This window comes from Ranitomeya variabilis, chromosome 4 (assembly GCF_051348905.1).
Source record: "Ranitomeya variabilis isolate aRanVar5 chromosome 4, aRanVar5.hap1, whole genome shotgun sequence".
Classification (NCBI taxonomy): Eukaryota; Metazoa; Chordata; class Amphibia; order Anura; family Dendrobatidae; genus Ranitomeya; species Ranitomeya variabilis.
Window position 1 is genome coordinate 403,003,318 of NC_135235.1, and position 18,696 is coordinate 403,022,013.

General features: G+C 46.5%; 1 protein-coding gene and 1 long non-coding RNA gene across 4 annotated transcripts; one reads left to right on the top strand and one right to left on the bottom strand.

The window, feature by feature from the left end:
• Positions 1–553: 553 nt before the first annotated feature.
• On the top strand, positions 554–7,770 carry LOC143764930 (uncharacterized). Of its 3 annotated transcripts, none has more exons than XM_077251053.1 (5): positions 554–1,015; positions 3,392–3,482; positions 3,571–3,738; positions 3,835–3,950; positions 4,196–7,770. In XM_077251053.1, exons 4-5 carry the CDS (start codon positions 3,863–3,865, stop codon positions 6,262–6,264), a joined length of 2,157 nt encoding a protein of 718 aa, XP_077107168.1. In that variant the 5' UTR covers positions 554–1,015; positions 3,392–3,482; positions 3,571–3,738; positions 3,835–3,862; the 3' UTR covers positions 6,265–7,770. The 3 variants fall into 3 exon arrangements, with proteins under 3 accessions (XP_077107168.1, XP_077107167.1, XP_077107166.1); XM_077251052.1 differs by having other exon boundaries at positions 555–1,015; positions 3,824–3,950; XM_077251051.1 differs by having other exon boundaries at positions 556–1,015; positions 3,392–3,487; positions 3,824–3,950.
• Positions 7,501–16,006, bottom strand: LOC143764936 (uncharacterized). Its single transcript, XR_013213303.1, has 2 exons — positions 13,761–16,006; positions 7,501–7,985 (listed from the first exon to the last, which is right to left on the bottom strand). It is a non-coding gene; the product is annotated as an uncharacterized LOC143764936 (long non-coding RNA).
• Positions 16,007–18,696: the final 2,690 nt, after the last annotated feature.

Sequence of the window (18,696 nt, forward strand, 5' to 3'; positions counted from 1 at the left end):
CGAGCACACCGCCCCACTACACGCACGGTGCCGGTATACTCCTACAGACGAGCACACCGCCCCACTACACGCACGGTGCCGGTATATTCCTACAGACGAGCACGCCGCCCCACTACACGCACGGTGCCGGTATACTCCTACAGACGAGCACGCCGCCCCACTACGCGCACGGTGCCGGTATACTCCTACAGACGAGCACACCGCCCCACTACACGCACGGTGCCGGTATACTCCTACAGACGAGCACACCGCCCCACGACACGCACGGTGCCGGTATACTCCTACAGACGAGCACACCGCCCCACGACACGCACGGTGCCGGTATACTCCTACAGACGAGCACACCGCCCCACTACACGCACGGTGCCGGTATACTCCTACAGACGAGCACACCGCCCCACTACACGCACGGTGCCGGTATACTCCTACAGACGAGCACACCGCCCCACGACACGCACGGTGCCGGTATACTCCTACAGACGAGCACACCGCCCCAAGACACGCACGGTGCCGGTATACTCCTACAGACGAGCACACCGCCCCACGACACGCACGGTGCCGGTATACTCCTACAGACGAGCACACCGCCCCACTACACGCACGGTGCCGGTATACTCCTACAGACGAGCACACCGCCCCACGACACGCACGGTGCCGGTATACTCCTACAGAACAAAGAGCTGGCATTGTGAGCGCCGCCCCATGGACCCCCACACACCGCGCCACTGACCGCACTGCACACACAGCTCTGCCACATGACAGCACTTGGCAACCCGGAGTCTGATCCGAGCGCTGCCCACCCTAGTGACCGACCACATGACTTCACATCATCAAATGTCGTCCCCCGTTATTGTCTATGGGGCCATGATGCTGGGGGGAGTGGTGGCCATTTTCTTGTGGCTCATAGTATGTCCATAGGAGGCTCCCAGAATCCCCTGTGCTTCCTGCTGTCCACATCCAGTTTGAGGGGAGATATTCTGTTGTTGTGTGGATTCATTACCTTGCAGGATACAAGGTAAGGAAGGAGAATAAGAGGGGACACATCTTTATTACATGGATTCCCAGCAGGCTGCAGTCCTTAGGGAAGAAGGGACTCAGTGCTGTCCAGTAGTTAAAGGTCTGACATAGTGGATTACAGGTGGGAGGCCCCCTAGACAGGATTACAGGTGGGAGGCCCCCTAGACAGGATTACAGGTGGGAGGCCCCCTAGACAGGATTACAGGTGGGAGGCCCCCTAGTCAGGATTACAGGTGGGAGGCCCCCTAGACAGGATTACAGGTGGGAGGCCCCCTAGTCAGGATTACAGGTGGGAGGCCCCCTATGTAGGATTACAGGTGGGAGGCCCCCTAGTCAGGATTACAGGTGGGAGGCCCCCTAGTCAGGATTACAGGTGGGAGGCCCCCTATGTAGGATTACAGGTGGGAGGCCCCCTAGTCAGGATTACAGGTGGGAGGCCCCCTAGTCAGGATTACAGGTGGGAGGCCCCCTAGTCAGGATTACAGGTGGGAGGCCCCCTAGACAGGATTACAGGTGGGAGGCCCCCTAGACAGGATTACAGGTGGGAGGCCCCCTAGTCAGGATTACAGGTGGGAGGCCCCTAGTCAGGATTACAGGTGGGAGGCCCCCTAGTCAGGATTACAGGTGGGAGGCCCCCCTAGACAGGATTACAGGTGGGAGGCCCCCTAGTCAGGATTACAGGTGGGAGGCCCCCTAGTCAGGATTACAGGTGGGAGGCCCCCTAGTCAGGATTACAGGTGGGAGGCCCCCTAGTCAGGATTACAGGTGGGAGGCCCCCTAGTCAGGATTACAGGTGGGAGGCCCCCTAGTCAGGATTACAGGTGGGAGGCCCCCTAGTCAGGATTACAGGTGGGAGGCCCCCTAGTCCGGATTACAGGTGGGAGGCCCCCTAGACAGGATTACAGGTGGGAGGCCCCTTATACAGGAATAAAGGTGGGAGGCCCCCTAGACAGGATTACAGGTTGGAGGCCCCCTATATAGGATTACAGGTGGGAGACCCCTTATACAGGAATAAAGGTGGGAGGACCTCTATACTGGATTACAAGTGGGAGACCCCCCCCCCCTGTACAGGATTAAAGGTGGGAGGACCTCTATAGAGGGTTACAAGTGGGAGACCCCCTATACAGGATTACAGAAGGGAGGCCCCCAATACAGGATTACAGGTGAGAGGCCCCTTATACAGTATTACAGGTGGGAGGACCTCTATACAGGAATACAAGTGGGAGACCCCCTATACAGATTTAAAGGTGTGAGGCCCCCTATACAGGATTACAGGAGGGAGGACCTCTATACAGGGTTACAAGTGGGAGACCCCCTATACAGGATTACAGGTGGGAGGCCCCCTATACAGGTGGCAGGACCTCTATACAGGATTACAGGTGGGAGGCCCGCTATACAGGATTACAGGTGGGAGGCCCCCTATACAGGATTACTAGTGGGAGGCCCCCTATACAGGACTACAGGTGGGAGGCCCCCTATACAGACAAGTCAGTGTTTGGGGCTGATTACAGGGTGGCCGTCTGCAATGCCCCCAATTCCCTGCCTCTGCTGCGGATTAGAGCCCACTCCCTCTATCTCTCTGATGACCCAGTTACTAGCCGTGACCATTCACCGGTGACCCAGATTGTGCATGTAGCAGGACATCTGGACACTAAAAAGGTTTACAGAGGGTTTTACAGTTGTCATAAAACCTCTGTGGGCTCAAGAATGAATGTCCTATAACCTGGAGGTTTAGGGGCTACCTACAGTATTTTTGGGGATTATTAGAAGAGTTCTCCAGGGTTTTCTGTGTCATCTTTAGGGGTTAATTGTATTGTATTTTGGTGAAATCTCTGGTGGCCTAGGTGTCTCATTCATTGTGTTATCCCTGGTGCATTAGGGATTAGGGTTATCTCTGGTGTCCACTGGTCACTCCTCTCCCACCAGTGATCTAGGTAGCAGTCATTTTCAGTCTTTCTCTTTACGCAGTGACACAGAGATCAATAAGTGGGTAATTGTCAGTGCTCAGACCGGATTCTGTAGTTGTCACAGTCCTTCATTATAATCACTAAGTCAGCAATAAACAACTCTTGTATGTGCTGTCTTCTGCATCCAGTAATGGATGTCCCAATCTCTGCACATAGAATATATTGAATAATTCTCCATGCTGGGACATGTAGTTGTCAATACAGGTGTGGGGTAGGGCAGTGAGCAGATCTCACTGGATAAATGTTAATTTAGGCCCTGCTGTCTGTGGACGTTACAAGTCCCCTTTGCCATATAGGAAGACCCCAGAATTATAAATGGCCTGCAGGGGGGAGCAGATACAGAATTTGTATTGGGGTCTAGAAGCTTCAAGTTACACCTATGACACCTGGTGAATTTTCTAATACAGTGTCGCCAAGAACAAGTAATGGATGAATTTGAGGATGAGATGACTAACAAGATTCTGCACCTCACTCTCGAAATGATCTGCTTGCTGATTGGTGAGGTGAGGCGTTCTGGGAACCCTATTTTTACCTATCGCATGACATTTCTAATATATGTAGTGATAATGGATCTCTCCATATGTAGGACTGCAACGTAGTGAAGAAGACATCTGGTGAGTTCGTGACCCCAATTAAGAGGAAGTCCAAGAGCCACATAAAGGAGGCTTCATCTGACTTGCCATTACATAAGAAAAGCAATGAGCAGAAAATCCTGGACCTCACCAACAAGATCACTGAGCTGCTGACTGGAGAGGTGAGTGCTGCTGGGAATACTGGCATATTATACAGTAACACAAAAGTTAATGTGTCCGGATGATGATTGTATCATTGTGTGTCAGGTTCTTGTAAGGTGTCAGGATGTCACTGTCCATTTCTCCATGGAGGAGTGGGAGTACATAGAAGGACACAAGGACCTGTACAAGGACATCATGATGGAGACTCCCCACCAGCCCCCAACATCACCAGGTAAGAGGAAATCAATCCCTGTTTTGAAGAGATGCATTAAAAAATGTACGTTGGGCGTTATAGCTTGGTTTGTAGGACAATGGAGTCCTTCATGTCCATCTTCCAGAAAACACAACTCCTTTCTTATATTTTTCACTGTATAACTTAGAGAAAACAGAGCCACAGGCGGCTGCAAGTGTTTTATTTTTATTTGCAGACATAGAAATATAACGTGAGGTTTTTTTTTGTTTTGTTTTTTTTCTTAGATATTTCTGGGAATAAAAAGTCTTCTAAAGGACTTCATGACTTCATCTCTTCTTCACAATCCATAAAGAAGCAGGTCAAATCATTAAAACCAAACCAGAAGAGTAAAACGATTTTACCTGAGGAAGGACATTCTTCTGATTCTGATCATATACGATCAAGTGGTCAAGAACATCTTAGTAACAATTATATATTCAATGATGATGAAGAACTATGTCCACCTTCTCTCATGAAAAAAGAACAAGTCTCACGTTTCATAGATAACAGTCTTCATATATCCACACATGATACACAGAACCTATCTAGTATGGAGGAATCCATTTCAAGTCAAGAAGAAAGCCTCTCAGATGTTTATATTCATACCTCTGGTTATCCATCTATCCATATCAAGGAAGAATCATCATCGGATGAAGAAAATCTTATTTACATACCTACAGATGATGTGCAATATCCATCTAGCCACATGAAGGAGGAACTAGTCTCATGGGAAGAAGCAGAGCAATTCAACAACGGCTTATATACTCCAACAGACATAACACAACCTTATCTTACTCGAATAAGCATGGAATCAATCTCATTTGACGAGTTAGCCTATAACATCGGCTACAACCAGTTTCCCAAATATCAAAGAGCTCCTATGAGTCAGAAACTGTACGAATGTTCTGAATGTGATGAGTATTTCCTAAGTAGTTCTCAGCTACTCATCCATCAGAGGTTACACTCCAGACAGAAGTCCTACAGCTCTGCTGAAAAGGACAACATAGTCCTTCAGGGGAAAATTCACTGCAATGAGCGACCATTCCAGTGCTCAGAATGTGGCAAGCAATTCCTTGAAAAAGGGAAGTTAGTCCGTCATATAAAGTCTCACACTGGGGAGAAGCCATATGCATGTTCACAATGTGATAAAAGATTCCTTGAGAATTGGAAGTTAATTCGGCACCAAAAAACACACATGGGAGAGAAGGCATACTGCTGTTTTGAATGTGGAAAACAATTCTCAGAGAAGGTTAAATTATTCAACCATCAAAGAATTCACACAGGACAGAACACATTTATGTGCTCAGAGTGTGGAATAGATTTTATGGATAGGTCATCACTTCTGGTCCATCTGATGGAGCACACTGGAGGAAAACCTTTTCAATGTTTGGAGTGTGGAAAACTTTTTGGTTCTAAGTCTTCACTCTCTCAACACAAGATGATTCATTCTAGAGAACATCATTATCTTGGCTCTGACTGTAGCGAGCAGCTTAATAGTTTCCCAGAACCTTCTGAGACTAGGAGAAATGAAATGAGAGATAAAATCCACGAGTGCTCTGAATGCAGAAAATGTTTTTCAAGCAATTCTTTACTCATCATCCATCAACGATCTCATACAGGAGAGAAACCTTTCAGATGTTCAGAATGTGGGAGATGTTTTGCTATCAATGCTCAACTTGTGAAGCATCTAAGGACTCATACAGGCGAGAAGCCATTTGAATGTACTGAATGTGGAAAAGGCTTATCATCAAATGCTGAGCTTGTTGCCCACTGGAGAATCCACACAGGGGAAAGACCTTATAAATGCAGCGAATGCGGAAAATGTTTTAGTATGAAGTCATCACTGACAGAACATGTAAGAATCCACACAGGAGAAAAACCTTATCTATGTTCTGAATGTGGAAAGTGTTTCGCTGGAAAATCAACACTGCTTAAACACAAGAAGATACATAAAGAAGTGAAGGAACATGTTTGTTCCCTTTGTGGGATGTGTTTCATGGATAAGTTCTCATTTGCCACGCATAAGAGAACTCACCAGATAATGGACAAGGAGATCAAGCTATACATATGTTCCGAATGTGGCAAATGTCTAAGGCACAAGTCTTCCCTTGTTATACACCAACGAAGTCACACAGGGGAGAAGCCGTTTGCTTGTCTAGAATGTGGCAAATGTTTCATAAGTCAGTCCAAACGGGCGGCCCATCGAAGAATCCACACTGGAGAAAAACCGTATGAGTGCTCTTTGTGCAGGAAGCGGTTTAGACTTTCTTCACATCTCAGTAGACATAACAAAATCCATGTACAGAAGAAATAATTTGTGTTGGGCTATGTGCACACGATGTCTTTTAAACTGAGGCAAACCAAAACAAGTTTTTCAAGCAGGAGACGTTTCAGCAAACTTGAATTTCTTTTTTACTGAATCGTCTTTGTCATTTCATTGGTCATTTCCTGATTGTTTTGCCAATGGTTTCAGCCACCGGCTTTTTTTTTTTTTGTAGGATATTCCCATCATTTTTGTGAAGTCTTTTTTACTGTTGTTTTTTTCTCACTCTATAGAATAATAATAATTTTATTTATATAGCGCCAACATATTCTACAGCACTTTACAATTGAATAATGAAAAAGCATTTTTTTTTAAGCAAAAACGATTGCAAAACGCTCAAAAACGTGCAGTTGCCTTCTAGGCGTCCTTCTCATTGACTTGTATTGTAAAGTACAGAGCATCTGCGGAGCAGAAAATCTAAGAATGACATCACTTCTTTTAACTGCTTGGCGTTTTCAGAAACCTAAGGCTATGCGCACACGTTGCCGATTTTCCTGCGGATCCGCAGCAGTTTCCCATGAGTTTACAGTACAATGTAAACCTATGGGAAACTGAAAACGCTGTGCCCATGCTGCTGAAAAAAACGCGTGGAAATGCAGCGGTTTACATTCCGCAGCATGTCAATTCTTTGTGCGGAATCCTCAGTGGTTTTACATCTGCTCCATAATAGAAAAACCGCAGGTGTAAAACTGCAGGTGATATCCGCACAAAAACCGCAGTAAATCTGCAGGAAAAACGCTGTGTTTTTGCCCTGCGGAAAAATCCGCAGAGGACCATTCTACGTGTGCACATACCCTAAAAAGCGTAAACATATGCATAGCAAGTAGCTTTTTTTTTTTTTTTTTTTTTTTTTTTACATAGAATTGCTTATGTTAATTTTTTTTAACATTTTGTGATACATTTTTAGCTGGTTTTGCTCCTAAGCAAGACGTTGTATGTACATGCCCTTGGACATAGAGATAAAATCACTTCTGTTTCCACGTACAAGTCAGCATCTAGAAGAAAAGCCATTTAAGCTAAATCTAAATGATCTTTCTTTTGGATGTTCACTTCCATTGAAGAGAAACTGACACTTAGTCCAGGCTGTTACTAGGATAGAAGCTAAAATAGTGATAGAAAAGAACTGACTGTAGAATTTTGTGTAGCATTAATGAGAGAGGCGGGCAAAGATACTTGAAATGTTGACTAAACCTAAGAGGAATCACCTGACATTTTTCGAAAGCGGTGTTTTTCTTTTTTTTCTTTTTTTTTCTTCTGCATGGTGAACATCAAAGTAGAGAGGTGCAGAAAATCCAATGACTGTTTTTTTAATTGTACTGTAAGATTGCCTGCTCATTGGGAAATTTACTGTATATATAACAGATATCTGGGATAAGCCCGTTTCATCGTCGATTGGCTTGGAAGTACAGCATGATGACACCTTATTAGTACTAATGCTATTACTAAAAAGTTTCTGTAGCCACATAGTAATAACAATAAAATACTGTGCTGTCTCTTCTCGAGCTGTCTGACTTCCTGCATTGGCTTCCGTAAATTTAGGGGAAAACAAACACCTAAGTAGTGACAGGTCCTCCCCAATAAGTGACATGTTAGAGGCATCTATGAACGGGAGGTGAGAAACACTGTTTTTCATTATCTGTAATGGACTAAGTAACAGTAATGACCATAAGACCAACCATGATCTAGACCAGAAGAGTTGATCTTGTGGCCCCCTGCCTGTTGTGATTTGCTTTTTGCTCCCTCTAGTGGTTACTAGTTTTTTGACTCTGGTTTTTCTGTCATTCCTTTTATCCACACCTGGGTCGTTAGTTAGGGGTGTTGCTATATAAGCTCCCTGGACCTTCAGTTCAATGCCTGGCAACGTAGTTATCAGAGCTAGTCTGCTGTGCTCTTGTCTACTGATCCTGGTTCCAGTTATATCAGCTAAGTCTGCCTTTTGCTTTTTGCTATTTGTTTTGGTTTTGTATTTTTGTCCAGCTTGTTCCAAATCTACATCCTGACCTTTGCTGGAAGCTCTAGGGGGCTGGTGTTCTCCCCCCGGACCGTTAGACGGTTCGGGGGTTCTTGAATTTCCAGTGTGGATTTTGATAGGGTTTTTGTTGACCATATAAGTTACCTTTCTTTATTCTGCTATCAGTAAGCGGGCCTCTCTGTGCTAAACCTGGTTCATTTCTGTGTTTGTCATTTCCTCTTACCTCACCGTCATTATTTGTGGGGGGCTTCTATCCAGCTTTGGGGTCCCCTTCTCTGGAGGCAAGAAAGGTCTTTGTTTTCCTCTACTAGGGGTAGCTAGATTCTCCGGCTGGCGCGTGTCATCTAGAATCAACGTAGGAATGATCCCCGGCTACTGCTAGTGTTGGCGTTAGGAGTAGATATATGGTCAACCCAGTTACCACTGCCCTATGAGCTGGATTTTTGTATTCTGCAGACTTCCACGTTCCTCTGAGACCCTCGCCATTGGGGTCATAACAGTTTGCCAGGACAGTATTAAATGTTTAATGCATTGCAGAAGAGGGATTATAAGAAAGAAGATTCTGAGTTTTTTTTTTTTTCTTTCTTCTTCCCCTTTACCGAAGAGTGGCTATGCTTGCTGCAGACATGAATGTCCAGACCTTGATTACAAGTGTGGACCAGCTGGCTACTCGTGTGCAGGGCATACAAGACTATGTTATCAGAAATCCTATGTCAGAACCTAAAATACCGATTCCTGAACTGTTTTCCGGAGACAGGTTTAAGTTTAGGAATTTCGTGAATAATTGTAAATTGTTTTTGTCCCTGAGACCCTGTTCATCTGGAGATTCTGCTCAGCAAGTAAAAATTGTTATTTCGTTCTTACGGGGCGACCCTCAGGATTGGGCTTTTTCGCTGGCGCCAGGAGATCCGGCATTGGCTGATCTTGATGCGTTTTTTCTGGCGCTCGGTTTACTTTATGAGGAACCCAATCTTGAGATTCAGGCAGAAAAGGCCTTGCTGGCTATGTCTCAGGGGCAGGACGAGGCTGAAGTGTATTGCCAAAAATTTCGGAAATGGTCCGTGCTGACACATTGGAACGAGTGTGCACTGGCCGCTAATTTTAGAAATGGCCTTTCTGAAGCCATTAAGAATGTTATGGTGGGTTTTCCCATTCCCACAGGTCTGAATGATACTATGGCACTGGCTATTCAAATTGACCGGCGGTTGCGGGAGCGCAAAACCGCAAATTCCCTCATGGTGTTGTCTGAACAGACACCTAATTCGGTGCAATGTGATAGAAAAACCGCAAATTCCCTCATGGTGTTGTCTGAACAGACACCTGATTTAATGCAATGTGATAGAATCCTGACTAGAAATGAGCGGAAAATTCATAGACGCCGGAATGGCTTGTGCTACTACTGTGGTGATTCTACACATGTTATCTCAGCATGCTCTAAACGTATAGCTAAGGTTGTTAGTCCTGTCACCGTTGGTAATTTGCAACCTAAATTTATTCTGTCTGTAACTTTGATTTGCTCACTGTCGTCTTATCCTGTCATGGTGTTTGTAGATTCAGGTGCTGCCCTGAGTCTCATGGATCTCTCATTTGCTAAGCGCTGTGGTTTTACTCTTGAACCATTAGAAAATCCTATTCCTCTTAGGGGTATTGATGCTACACCATTGGCAGCAAATAAACCGCAGTATTGGACACAGGTTACCATGTGCATGACTCCTGAACACCGCGAGGTGATACGTTTCCTGGTTTTACATAAAATGCATGATTTGGTTGTTTTGGGGCTGCCATGGTTACAGACCCATAATCCAGTCCTGGACTGGAAGGCTATGTCAGTCTCAAGTTGGGGCTGTCGTGGTATTCATGGGGATTCCCTGCCTGTGTCTATTGCTTCTTCTACGCCTTCGGAAGTTCCGGAGTATTTGTCTGATTATCAGGATGTCTTCAGTGAGTCTGAGTCCAGTGCACTGCCTCCTCATAGGGACTGTGACTGTGCTATAGATTTGATTCCAGGCAGTAAATTTCCTAAGGGAAGACTGTTTAATCTGTCGGTGCCTGAACATACCGCTATGCGTTCATATATCAAGGAGTCTCTGGAGAAAGGACATATTCGTCCGTCTTCTTCCCCTCTTGGTGCGGGATTCTTTTTTGTGGCAAAAAAGGACGGATCTTTGAGACCTTGTATTGATTATCGGCTTTTAAATAAGATCACTGTCAAATTTCAGTATCCTTTACCGCTGTTGTCTGACTTGTTTGCCCGGATTAAGGGTGCCAAGTGGTTCACCAAGATAGACCTTCGTGGTGCGTACAACCTTGTGCGCATTAAGCAAGGTGATGAATGGAAAACCGCATTCAATACGCCCGAAGGTCATTTTGAGTACTTGGTGATGCCTTTTGGGCTCTCCAATGCGCCTTCAGTTTTTCAGTCCTTTATGCATGACATTTTCCGGAAGTATCTGGATAGATTTTTGATTGTTTATCTGGATGATATTTTGGTTTTTTCTGATAATTGGGATTCGCATGTGGAGCAGGTCAGGTTGGTCTTTAAAATTTTGCGTGAAAATTCTTTGTTTGTCAAGGGCTCAAAGTGTCTCTTTGGTGTACAGAAGGTTCCCTTTTTGGGGTTCATTTTTTCCCCTTCTGCTGTGGAGATGGACCCAGTCAAGGTCCGAGCTATTCTTGATTGGACTCAGCCCTCGTCAGTTAAGAGTCTTCAGAAGTTCTTGGGCTTCGCTAACTTCTACCGTCGTTTTATCGCTAATTTTTCTAGCATTGTGAAACCTTTGACGGATATGACCAAGAAGGGCTCCGATGTAGCTAACTGGGCTCCTGCTGCCGTGGAGGCTTTCCAGGAGTTGAAACGCCGGTTTACTTCGGCGCCTGTTTTGTGCCAGCCTGACGTCTCACTTCCCTTTCAGGTTGAGGTGGATGCTTCAGAGATTGGGGCAGGGGCCGTTTTGTCGCAGAGAGGCCCTGGTTGCTCTGTTATGAAACCTTGTGCCTTTTTCTCTAGGAAGTTTTCGCCTGCCGAGCGAAATTATGATGTGGGCAATCGGGAGTTGTTGGCCATGAAATGGGCATTTGAGGAGTGGCGTCATTGGCTCGAGGGTGCTAAGCATCGTGTGGTGGTCTTGACTGATCACAAAAATCTGATGTATCTCGAGTCTGCTAAACGCCTTAATCCGAGACAGGCCCGCTGGTCATTGTTTTTCTCCCGCTTTGATTTTGTTGTCTCGTATTTACCAGGTTCAAAGAATGTGAAGGCCGATGCTCTTTCTAGGAGCTTTGTGCCTGATGCTCCTGGAGTCGCTGATCCTGTTGGTATTCTTAAAGATGGAGTTATCTTGTCAGCTATTTCTCCGGATCTGCGACGTGTGTTGCAGAGATTTCAGGCTGATAGGCCTGAGTCTTGTCCACCTGACAGACTGTTTGTCCCGGATAAGTGGACCAGCAGAGTCATTTCCGAGGTTCATTCCTCGGTGTTGGCAGGTCACCCGGGCATTTTTGGCACCAGAGATCTGGTGGCCAGGTCCTTTTGGTGGCCTTCCTTGTCAAGGGATGTGCGGTCATTTGTGCAGTCCTGTGGGACTTGTGCTCGAGCTAAGCCTTGCTGTTCTCGTGCCAGCGGTTTGCTCTTGCCCTTGCCTGTCCCGAAGAGACCTTGGACACATATCTCCATGGATTTCATTTCTGATCTTCCGCTATCTCAGGGCATGTCCGTTATCTGGGTGATATGTGATCGCTTCTCCAAGATGGTCCATTTGGTTCCTTTGCCTAAGCTGCCTTCCTCTTCCGATCTGGTTCCTGTGTTTTTCCAGAACGTGGTTCGTTTGCACGGCATCCCTGAGAATATTGTGTCTGACAGAGGATCCCAGTTCGTTTCCAGGTTCTGGCGATCCTTTTGTAGTAGGATGGGCATTGATTTGTCGTTTTCGTCTGCTTTCCATCCTCAGACTAATGGACAGACGGAGCGAACCAATCAGACTTTGGAGGCTTATTTGAGGTGTTTTGTCTCTGCTGATCAGGACGATTGGGTGACATTCTTGCCGTTGGCTGAGTTTGCCCTTAATAATCGGGCTAGTTCCGCCACCTTGGTTTCGCCTTTTTTCTGCAACTCTGGTTTCCATCCTCGCTTTTCTTCGGGTCATGTGGAGCCTTCTGACTGTCCTGGGGTGGATTCTGTGGTGGATAGGTTGCAGCAGATCTGGAATCATGTGGTGGACAACTTGAAGTTGTCACAGGAGAAGGCTCAGCGCTTTGCCAACCGCCGCCGCGGTGTGGGTCCCCGACTACGCGTTGGGGATTTGGTATGGCTTTCTTCCCGCTTTGTTCCTATGAAGGTCTCCTCTCCCAAATTTAAACCTCGTTTTATTGGGCCTTACAAGATATTGGAAATCCTTAATCCTGTATCTTTTCGTCTGGATCTTCCTGTGTCGTTTGCTATTCACAATGTATTTCATAGGTCCTTGTTGCGGCGGTACATTGTGCCTGTAGTTCCTTCTGCTGAGCCTCCTGCTCCGGTGTTGGTTGAGGGCGAGTTGGAGTACGTGGTGGAGAAGATCTTGGATTCTCGCCTCTCCAGGCGGAGGCTTCAGTACCTGGTCAAGTGGAAGGGCTATGGTCAGGAGGATAATTCCTGGGTGGTCGCCTCTGATGTTCATGCGGCCGATTTGGTTCGTGCCTTTCATGCCGCTCATCCTGATCGCCCTGGTGGTCGTGGTGAGTGTTCGGTGACCCCTCACTAAGGGGGGGGTACTGTTGTGATTTGCTTTTTGCTCCCTCTAGTGGTTACTAGTTTTTTGACTCTGGTTTTTCTGTCATTCCTTTTATCCACACCTGGGTCGTTAGTTAGGGGTGTTGCTATATACGCTCCCTGGACCTTCAGTTCAATGCCTGGCAACGTAGTTATCAGAGCTAGTCTGCTGTGCTCTTGTCTACTGATCCTGGTTCCAGTTATATCAGCTAAGTCTGCCTTTTGCTTTTTGCTATTTGTTTTGGTTTTGTATTTTTGTCCAGCTTGTTCCAAATCTACATCCTGACCTTTGCTGGAAGCTCTAGGGGGCTGGTGTTCTCCCCCCGGACCGTTAGACGGTTCGGGGGTTCTTGAATTTCCAGTGTGGATTTTGATAGGGTTTTTGTTGACCATATAAGTTACCTTTCTTTATTCTGCTATCAGTAAGCGGGCCTCTCTGTGCTAAACCTGGTTCATTTCTGTGTTTGTCATTTCCTGTTACCTCACCGTCATTATTTGTGGGGGGCTTCTATCCAGCTTTGGGGTCCCCTTCTCTGGAGGCAAGAAAGGTCTTTGTTTTCCTCTACTAGGGGTAGCTAGATTCTCCGGCTGGCGCGTGTCATCTAGAATCATCTAGAATCAACGTAGGAATGATCCCCGGCTACTTCTAGTGTTGGCGTTAGGAGTAGATATATGGTCAACCCAGTTACCACTGCCCTATGAGCTGGATTTTTGTATTCTGCAGACTTCCACGTTCCTCTGAGACCCTCGCCATTGGGGTCATAACACCTGCCCAACTGGTCATAGACCTGTGCTTCTTTCATGTATTTTCTGTACAGTAAAAACATCTTTGTATCATTTTGGCCAGTAGATGAAAGTAGGAAAAAAAATAAGAGTCCTCTGTGGTTGATACCTTTTTTATAGCTATAAAGGTGATGTCATGTAACAAGCTTTCCAGACTATATATCTTCATCAGATATAGCTACACATCACACAATAGTGCAGTAATAAAGTGAAGCAGAACAGTTGTAGCAGGAAATATTGGAGCAGCTCATAGATAAGGAATGTGAGAGTTTTATTGTTCACTGATTGACATCTGGTTCAAACAGTTGTACAAGTTCCAATCAGTGGGCAATACAACTTTCACACTTTTTCCTCATCTACATATGTATGGGACTTGTGTTAAATTATACCTGATAACGACACCTCTAAGCTTTCTATGTCATCACCTTATCAGCTCGCCATTAATTGCCACTTTATGGCTCTCCTGTAAGAAGTAGATGAGATTGATCTGTAGGGCAGCTATATTCCGTGTAGATTTATGGGGATATTCACACTTTGCTGGTGCAGCAGCTTACAACGTAGAGTCATTATACACTCTATTCAAATAAATGAAATCACACTTTCCCTTGTCCCCAAAATCCGCTGCCTCAGAGTAACCCTTTGCCCTGTCCTTTAAACCGCACATCCAAGCTATCGCCACCTCCTGTTGCCTCCAGCTCAAAAATATTTCTAGAATCCGTCCTTTCTTCAACCCTCACTCTACCAAAATGCTTGTGCATGCCCTAATCATCTCTCGCCTCGACTACTGCAACATCCTTGTAACAACTCTGCTGGCATCACGGCGTGGCCTCTCATCTCTCACACTATCTTACCCACTGCTCCAGGCCATGATGTAGTTTCTGTTTCTTGCCAGCTCCATATTCTGCTCTCTGCATGCTTCTTGGCTGTGTGTATAGGGGGGTGGCGCCTGAACTCTCTGGTTCTTATAGGAATCAGGTGCACCTGTCTAATCTTTTCCTGACCAATTACCAAGAGGCCTCCAGTATTTAGTGCGGCTCCACCCAGTGGACCGGGCCTGTGCAATGTGTTAGCTCAGTTTGTGCTTAGCTGCTTAGTTTGCCAGGCCTTGCTCTGTGTACTCCCTCTCTGGAGGCTTTTCTCTGTGTCCTTGCCTTGATCTTGTTGTCTGCCCTCCAGGAGGCAGAATATCCTGGTCCCTGTGTCTTTGTTCTTGATCCTTGTCTTGTTCCATTACCTTGTCTGAACTTAGCCTTATCTCGGTCTCCTTGTCTGTGGCTTACTTCCCTGTTGTGTCCTTCCTTGTGTTCTCAGTCTGCTTATGCTCTGCACTCTTGCGGCTCTGCCTGCTCTGTACCTTTGTGGCTTTACCTCTGCTCCTTACTCCTGCGGTTCTGCTCCGTTCTACTCTGCTTATCTTCTGATGCTGCAGTAATCTCTTGCTGCAGCTCCTCTCCGCATTCCTTGCGGTTCTGCTTTGCTGCTGCAGCTCCTCTCCACATTCCTTGTGGCTCCGCTCTTAGCTTCTGCAGAAATCTCTTGCTGCAGCTCCTCTCCGCATTCCTTGCGGTTCTGCTCTGCTTAGCTTTTGTTGCTACGCTATCTTTTGCTGCTCTTCCGCTCCTATCTGCAGCCTTGCTCTTCTCTAACTGTGTGAACAGGTCCCAACCTGTTCCTTCATTCTCCTTTCCTTCTGACTTGTTTCCGTACCTGCACCTCCAGCGTGAACAGGTCCCTACCTGTTCGTTCTTACTACATATCCATACCTGCACCTCCAGTGTGAACGGGTCCCTACCTGTTCATTCATACTACATATCCATACCTGCACCTCCTGTGTGAACAGGTCCCTACCTGTTCCTTCATACACCACACCAACCTGCCCTGTGTTCTCTGCCGTGCCTGCCAGCCCTGTGTTCTCTGCCGTGCCTGCCAGCCCTGTGTTCTCTGCCATGCCTGCCAGCCCTGTGTTCTCTGCCGTGTCTCTGCCAGCCCTGTGTCTCAGCCGTGCCAGCCTACTCGTCTGAGTTTCAGCCGTGCTCTTCTGCCAGTCCTGCCTGATGCCTGCACCTGTCCTAGGGTTCCTGTTCTCCAAGTGGGATCAGCAGCCACAGCCAGACACCACCCTGGAGTAGCACCTGGCAGCTGCCTGCTGCACAAGCCTGAGCTCACCATCAGAGGCTCCAGTGAAAACCCAGGCAGCTGTCATAGTCACGCCCCTTCCAGGGTAGTCTGGTTTGCGGAACAGTGGGGCCACAAACCCCCCGAGCTCACGCCCACCAGTCAGGGCGTGAGCGTGACAATCCTCCTTTGTGGCCTACCTCCTAACACTCGCACCCCTCCAGTCCGTCCTTAACTCTGCTGCCCGACTAATTAATCTCTCTCCTCGCTACACTTCTGCTTCTCCTCTTTGCAAATCCCTTCACTGGCTCCCAATTTCCCAGTGTATCCAGTTTAAAACTACTAACACTGACCTACAAAGCCATCCATAACCTTTCTCCTCTGTATATTTCCAAACTAATCTCTCAATATCTTCCCTCACGTAATCTCCAGTCCTCCCAAGACCTCCTCTCCTCCACGCTTATTTGCTCCTAACCCAAACGCCTCCAAGACTTCTCCTGAATATTCCCCATCCTCTGGAATTCTGTGCCCCAACACGTCCGGTTATCCACCACATTTGGATCAAAAGAAACCTGAAAACCCACCACTTCAAGGAAGCTTACAACCTGTAATGACCACACGGCCACCTCTACACCATCGAAGCTACTGCAACCCTCGACCTACTGTCTACTTCCCCATTATCCTGTAAAATGTGTTTACTGTAAGTGATATTTGTATTTTGATGTAACCCCTTCTCATGTACAGCATCATGGAATTAATGGTGCTATATAAATAAATAATAATAATACACATTATGCATGGGGGACTCCCATTCTCCTGTAGGCTGGAGTCTTGGAAATTGAATTGTCACCTATAGGACAGTTACTATATAGACTGACCTTAATAGCATCTGAGACATTCATGGCATACTTTTTATTGTAACCCTCTGGATTTATTCAGTTTCACATTGTGACCCTCAGACTAAAATAAATTGCTATTTCTGTCTAGATCATAGACTGCGAAAACTGGTAGAGAAGGACCTAAAATGGCCACATATGATATTAATAAATTCATAAGAGCATTGCAGCAAGACTTCCCTACTCCAGGCAGACCCCAACTTATGTGCAATTCCTAGTTACAAACGTAAGGAGTTTGTATGTACTCCCAGTGTTTGCGTGGGTTTCCTCCAGGTTCTCCGGTTTCCTCCCACATTCCAAAGACATACTAAGGGATTCTAGATTGTGAGCCCCAATACGGACAGTGCCAATAATGTTTGCAAAGCGCTGTGGAATTAACGCCACTATATAAGTGAGTAAAATAAATAAGATGTTAACAATCTGATTCCTAATCGCTCACCTCTATGGCAACCTCACTGCTCACAGCCTGGTCCTTTTTTTTTCCTCAATCATGAGCTGCATTTCCAGCCTCTTTACTATAGGCCTGGACTTCGGGCTGCATCCAGGCTTCAGAGGTCACTGTGTGTTATAAGTTAGTGATGTGGGTCGTAAGCTTATGTCGCACAGTGACCCCCAACATTGAAAAGACGAGGACCGGGCGGCGAAACGGCTGGAGACTTGACTGATGAGGTCAGTATTGGTTAAAAAAACAAACTAATACCTCTTCCGCTGTCTGATTCTCTTCTTTCCTCCCAACGCCTGTGGAATCTCCAGCCTTTTCACAATAGGACCAGAGGTCACTGAGGATCATAAGGTCATAGGTCACAACCTTGGAAAATGCAGTGTCCTCCAAGGCTGGGGAAGAGGCTGGAGATTCGGTGCGCTGGTGGAAAGAAGAGGACTGGATGGCAGACAGGGGCAACTGGAGAGGTCAGCAAACAGGTATTAAGGTACCTTCACACTAAACGACTTTGCAACGAGAACGACAACGATCCGTGACGTTGCAGCGTCCTGGCTAGCGATATCGTTGTGTTTGACATGCAGCAGCGATCAGGATCCTGCTGTGATATCGCTGGTCGTTGCTGAAAGTCCAGAACTTTATTTGGTCGTCAGATCGGCGTGTATCGTCGTGTTTGACAGCAAAAGCAACGATGCCAGCAATGTTTTACAATGGTAACCAGGGTAAATATCGGGTTACTATGCGCAGGGCCGCGCTTAGTAACCCGATATTTACCCTGGTTACCATTGTAAAAGTAAAAAAAAAAACCATTACATACTCACCCTCTGATGTCTGTCACGTCCCCCGGCGTCCGCGCTGCTGCTCAGAGCTTCCTGCACTGAATGTGTCAGTGCCGGACGTAAAGCAAAGCACAGCGGTGACGTCACCGCTCTGCTTTAGGGCCGGCGCTTACACAGTGCAGGGAAGCTGAAGGCGAGGGACGCGACAGACACGGCAATGTAAGTATGTAGTGTTTGGGTTTTTTTACATTTACACTGGTAACCAGGGTAAACATCGGGTTACTAAGCGCGGCCCTGCGCTTAGTAACCCGATGTTTACCCTGGTTACCCACGGACTTTGGCATCGTTGGTCGCTGGAGAGCTGTCTGTGTGACAGCTCTCCAGCGACCACACAGCGACGCTGCAGCGATCGGCATCGTTGTTGATATCGCTGCAGCGTCGCTTAATGTGACGGTACCTTTATTTTTTCTTTTTTTGCTCACCCTGTTGCAACTTACATATAAATTTGTGTTACGAGCAAACCTACCGAGCCTATTTAGTTTTAACATGGGGACTGCCTGTACATACAAGACACTTTAAGGCAGGACATATTTCTGAAAATACTCAGTAGATTAATTATATTGAGAAAATATTGGCCTAGGAATTTGGTAAATACACGTACCTTGGAAAGTTTGGGATGTCCTGAAGACCAC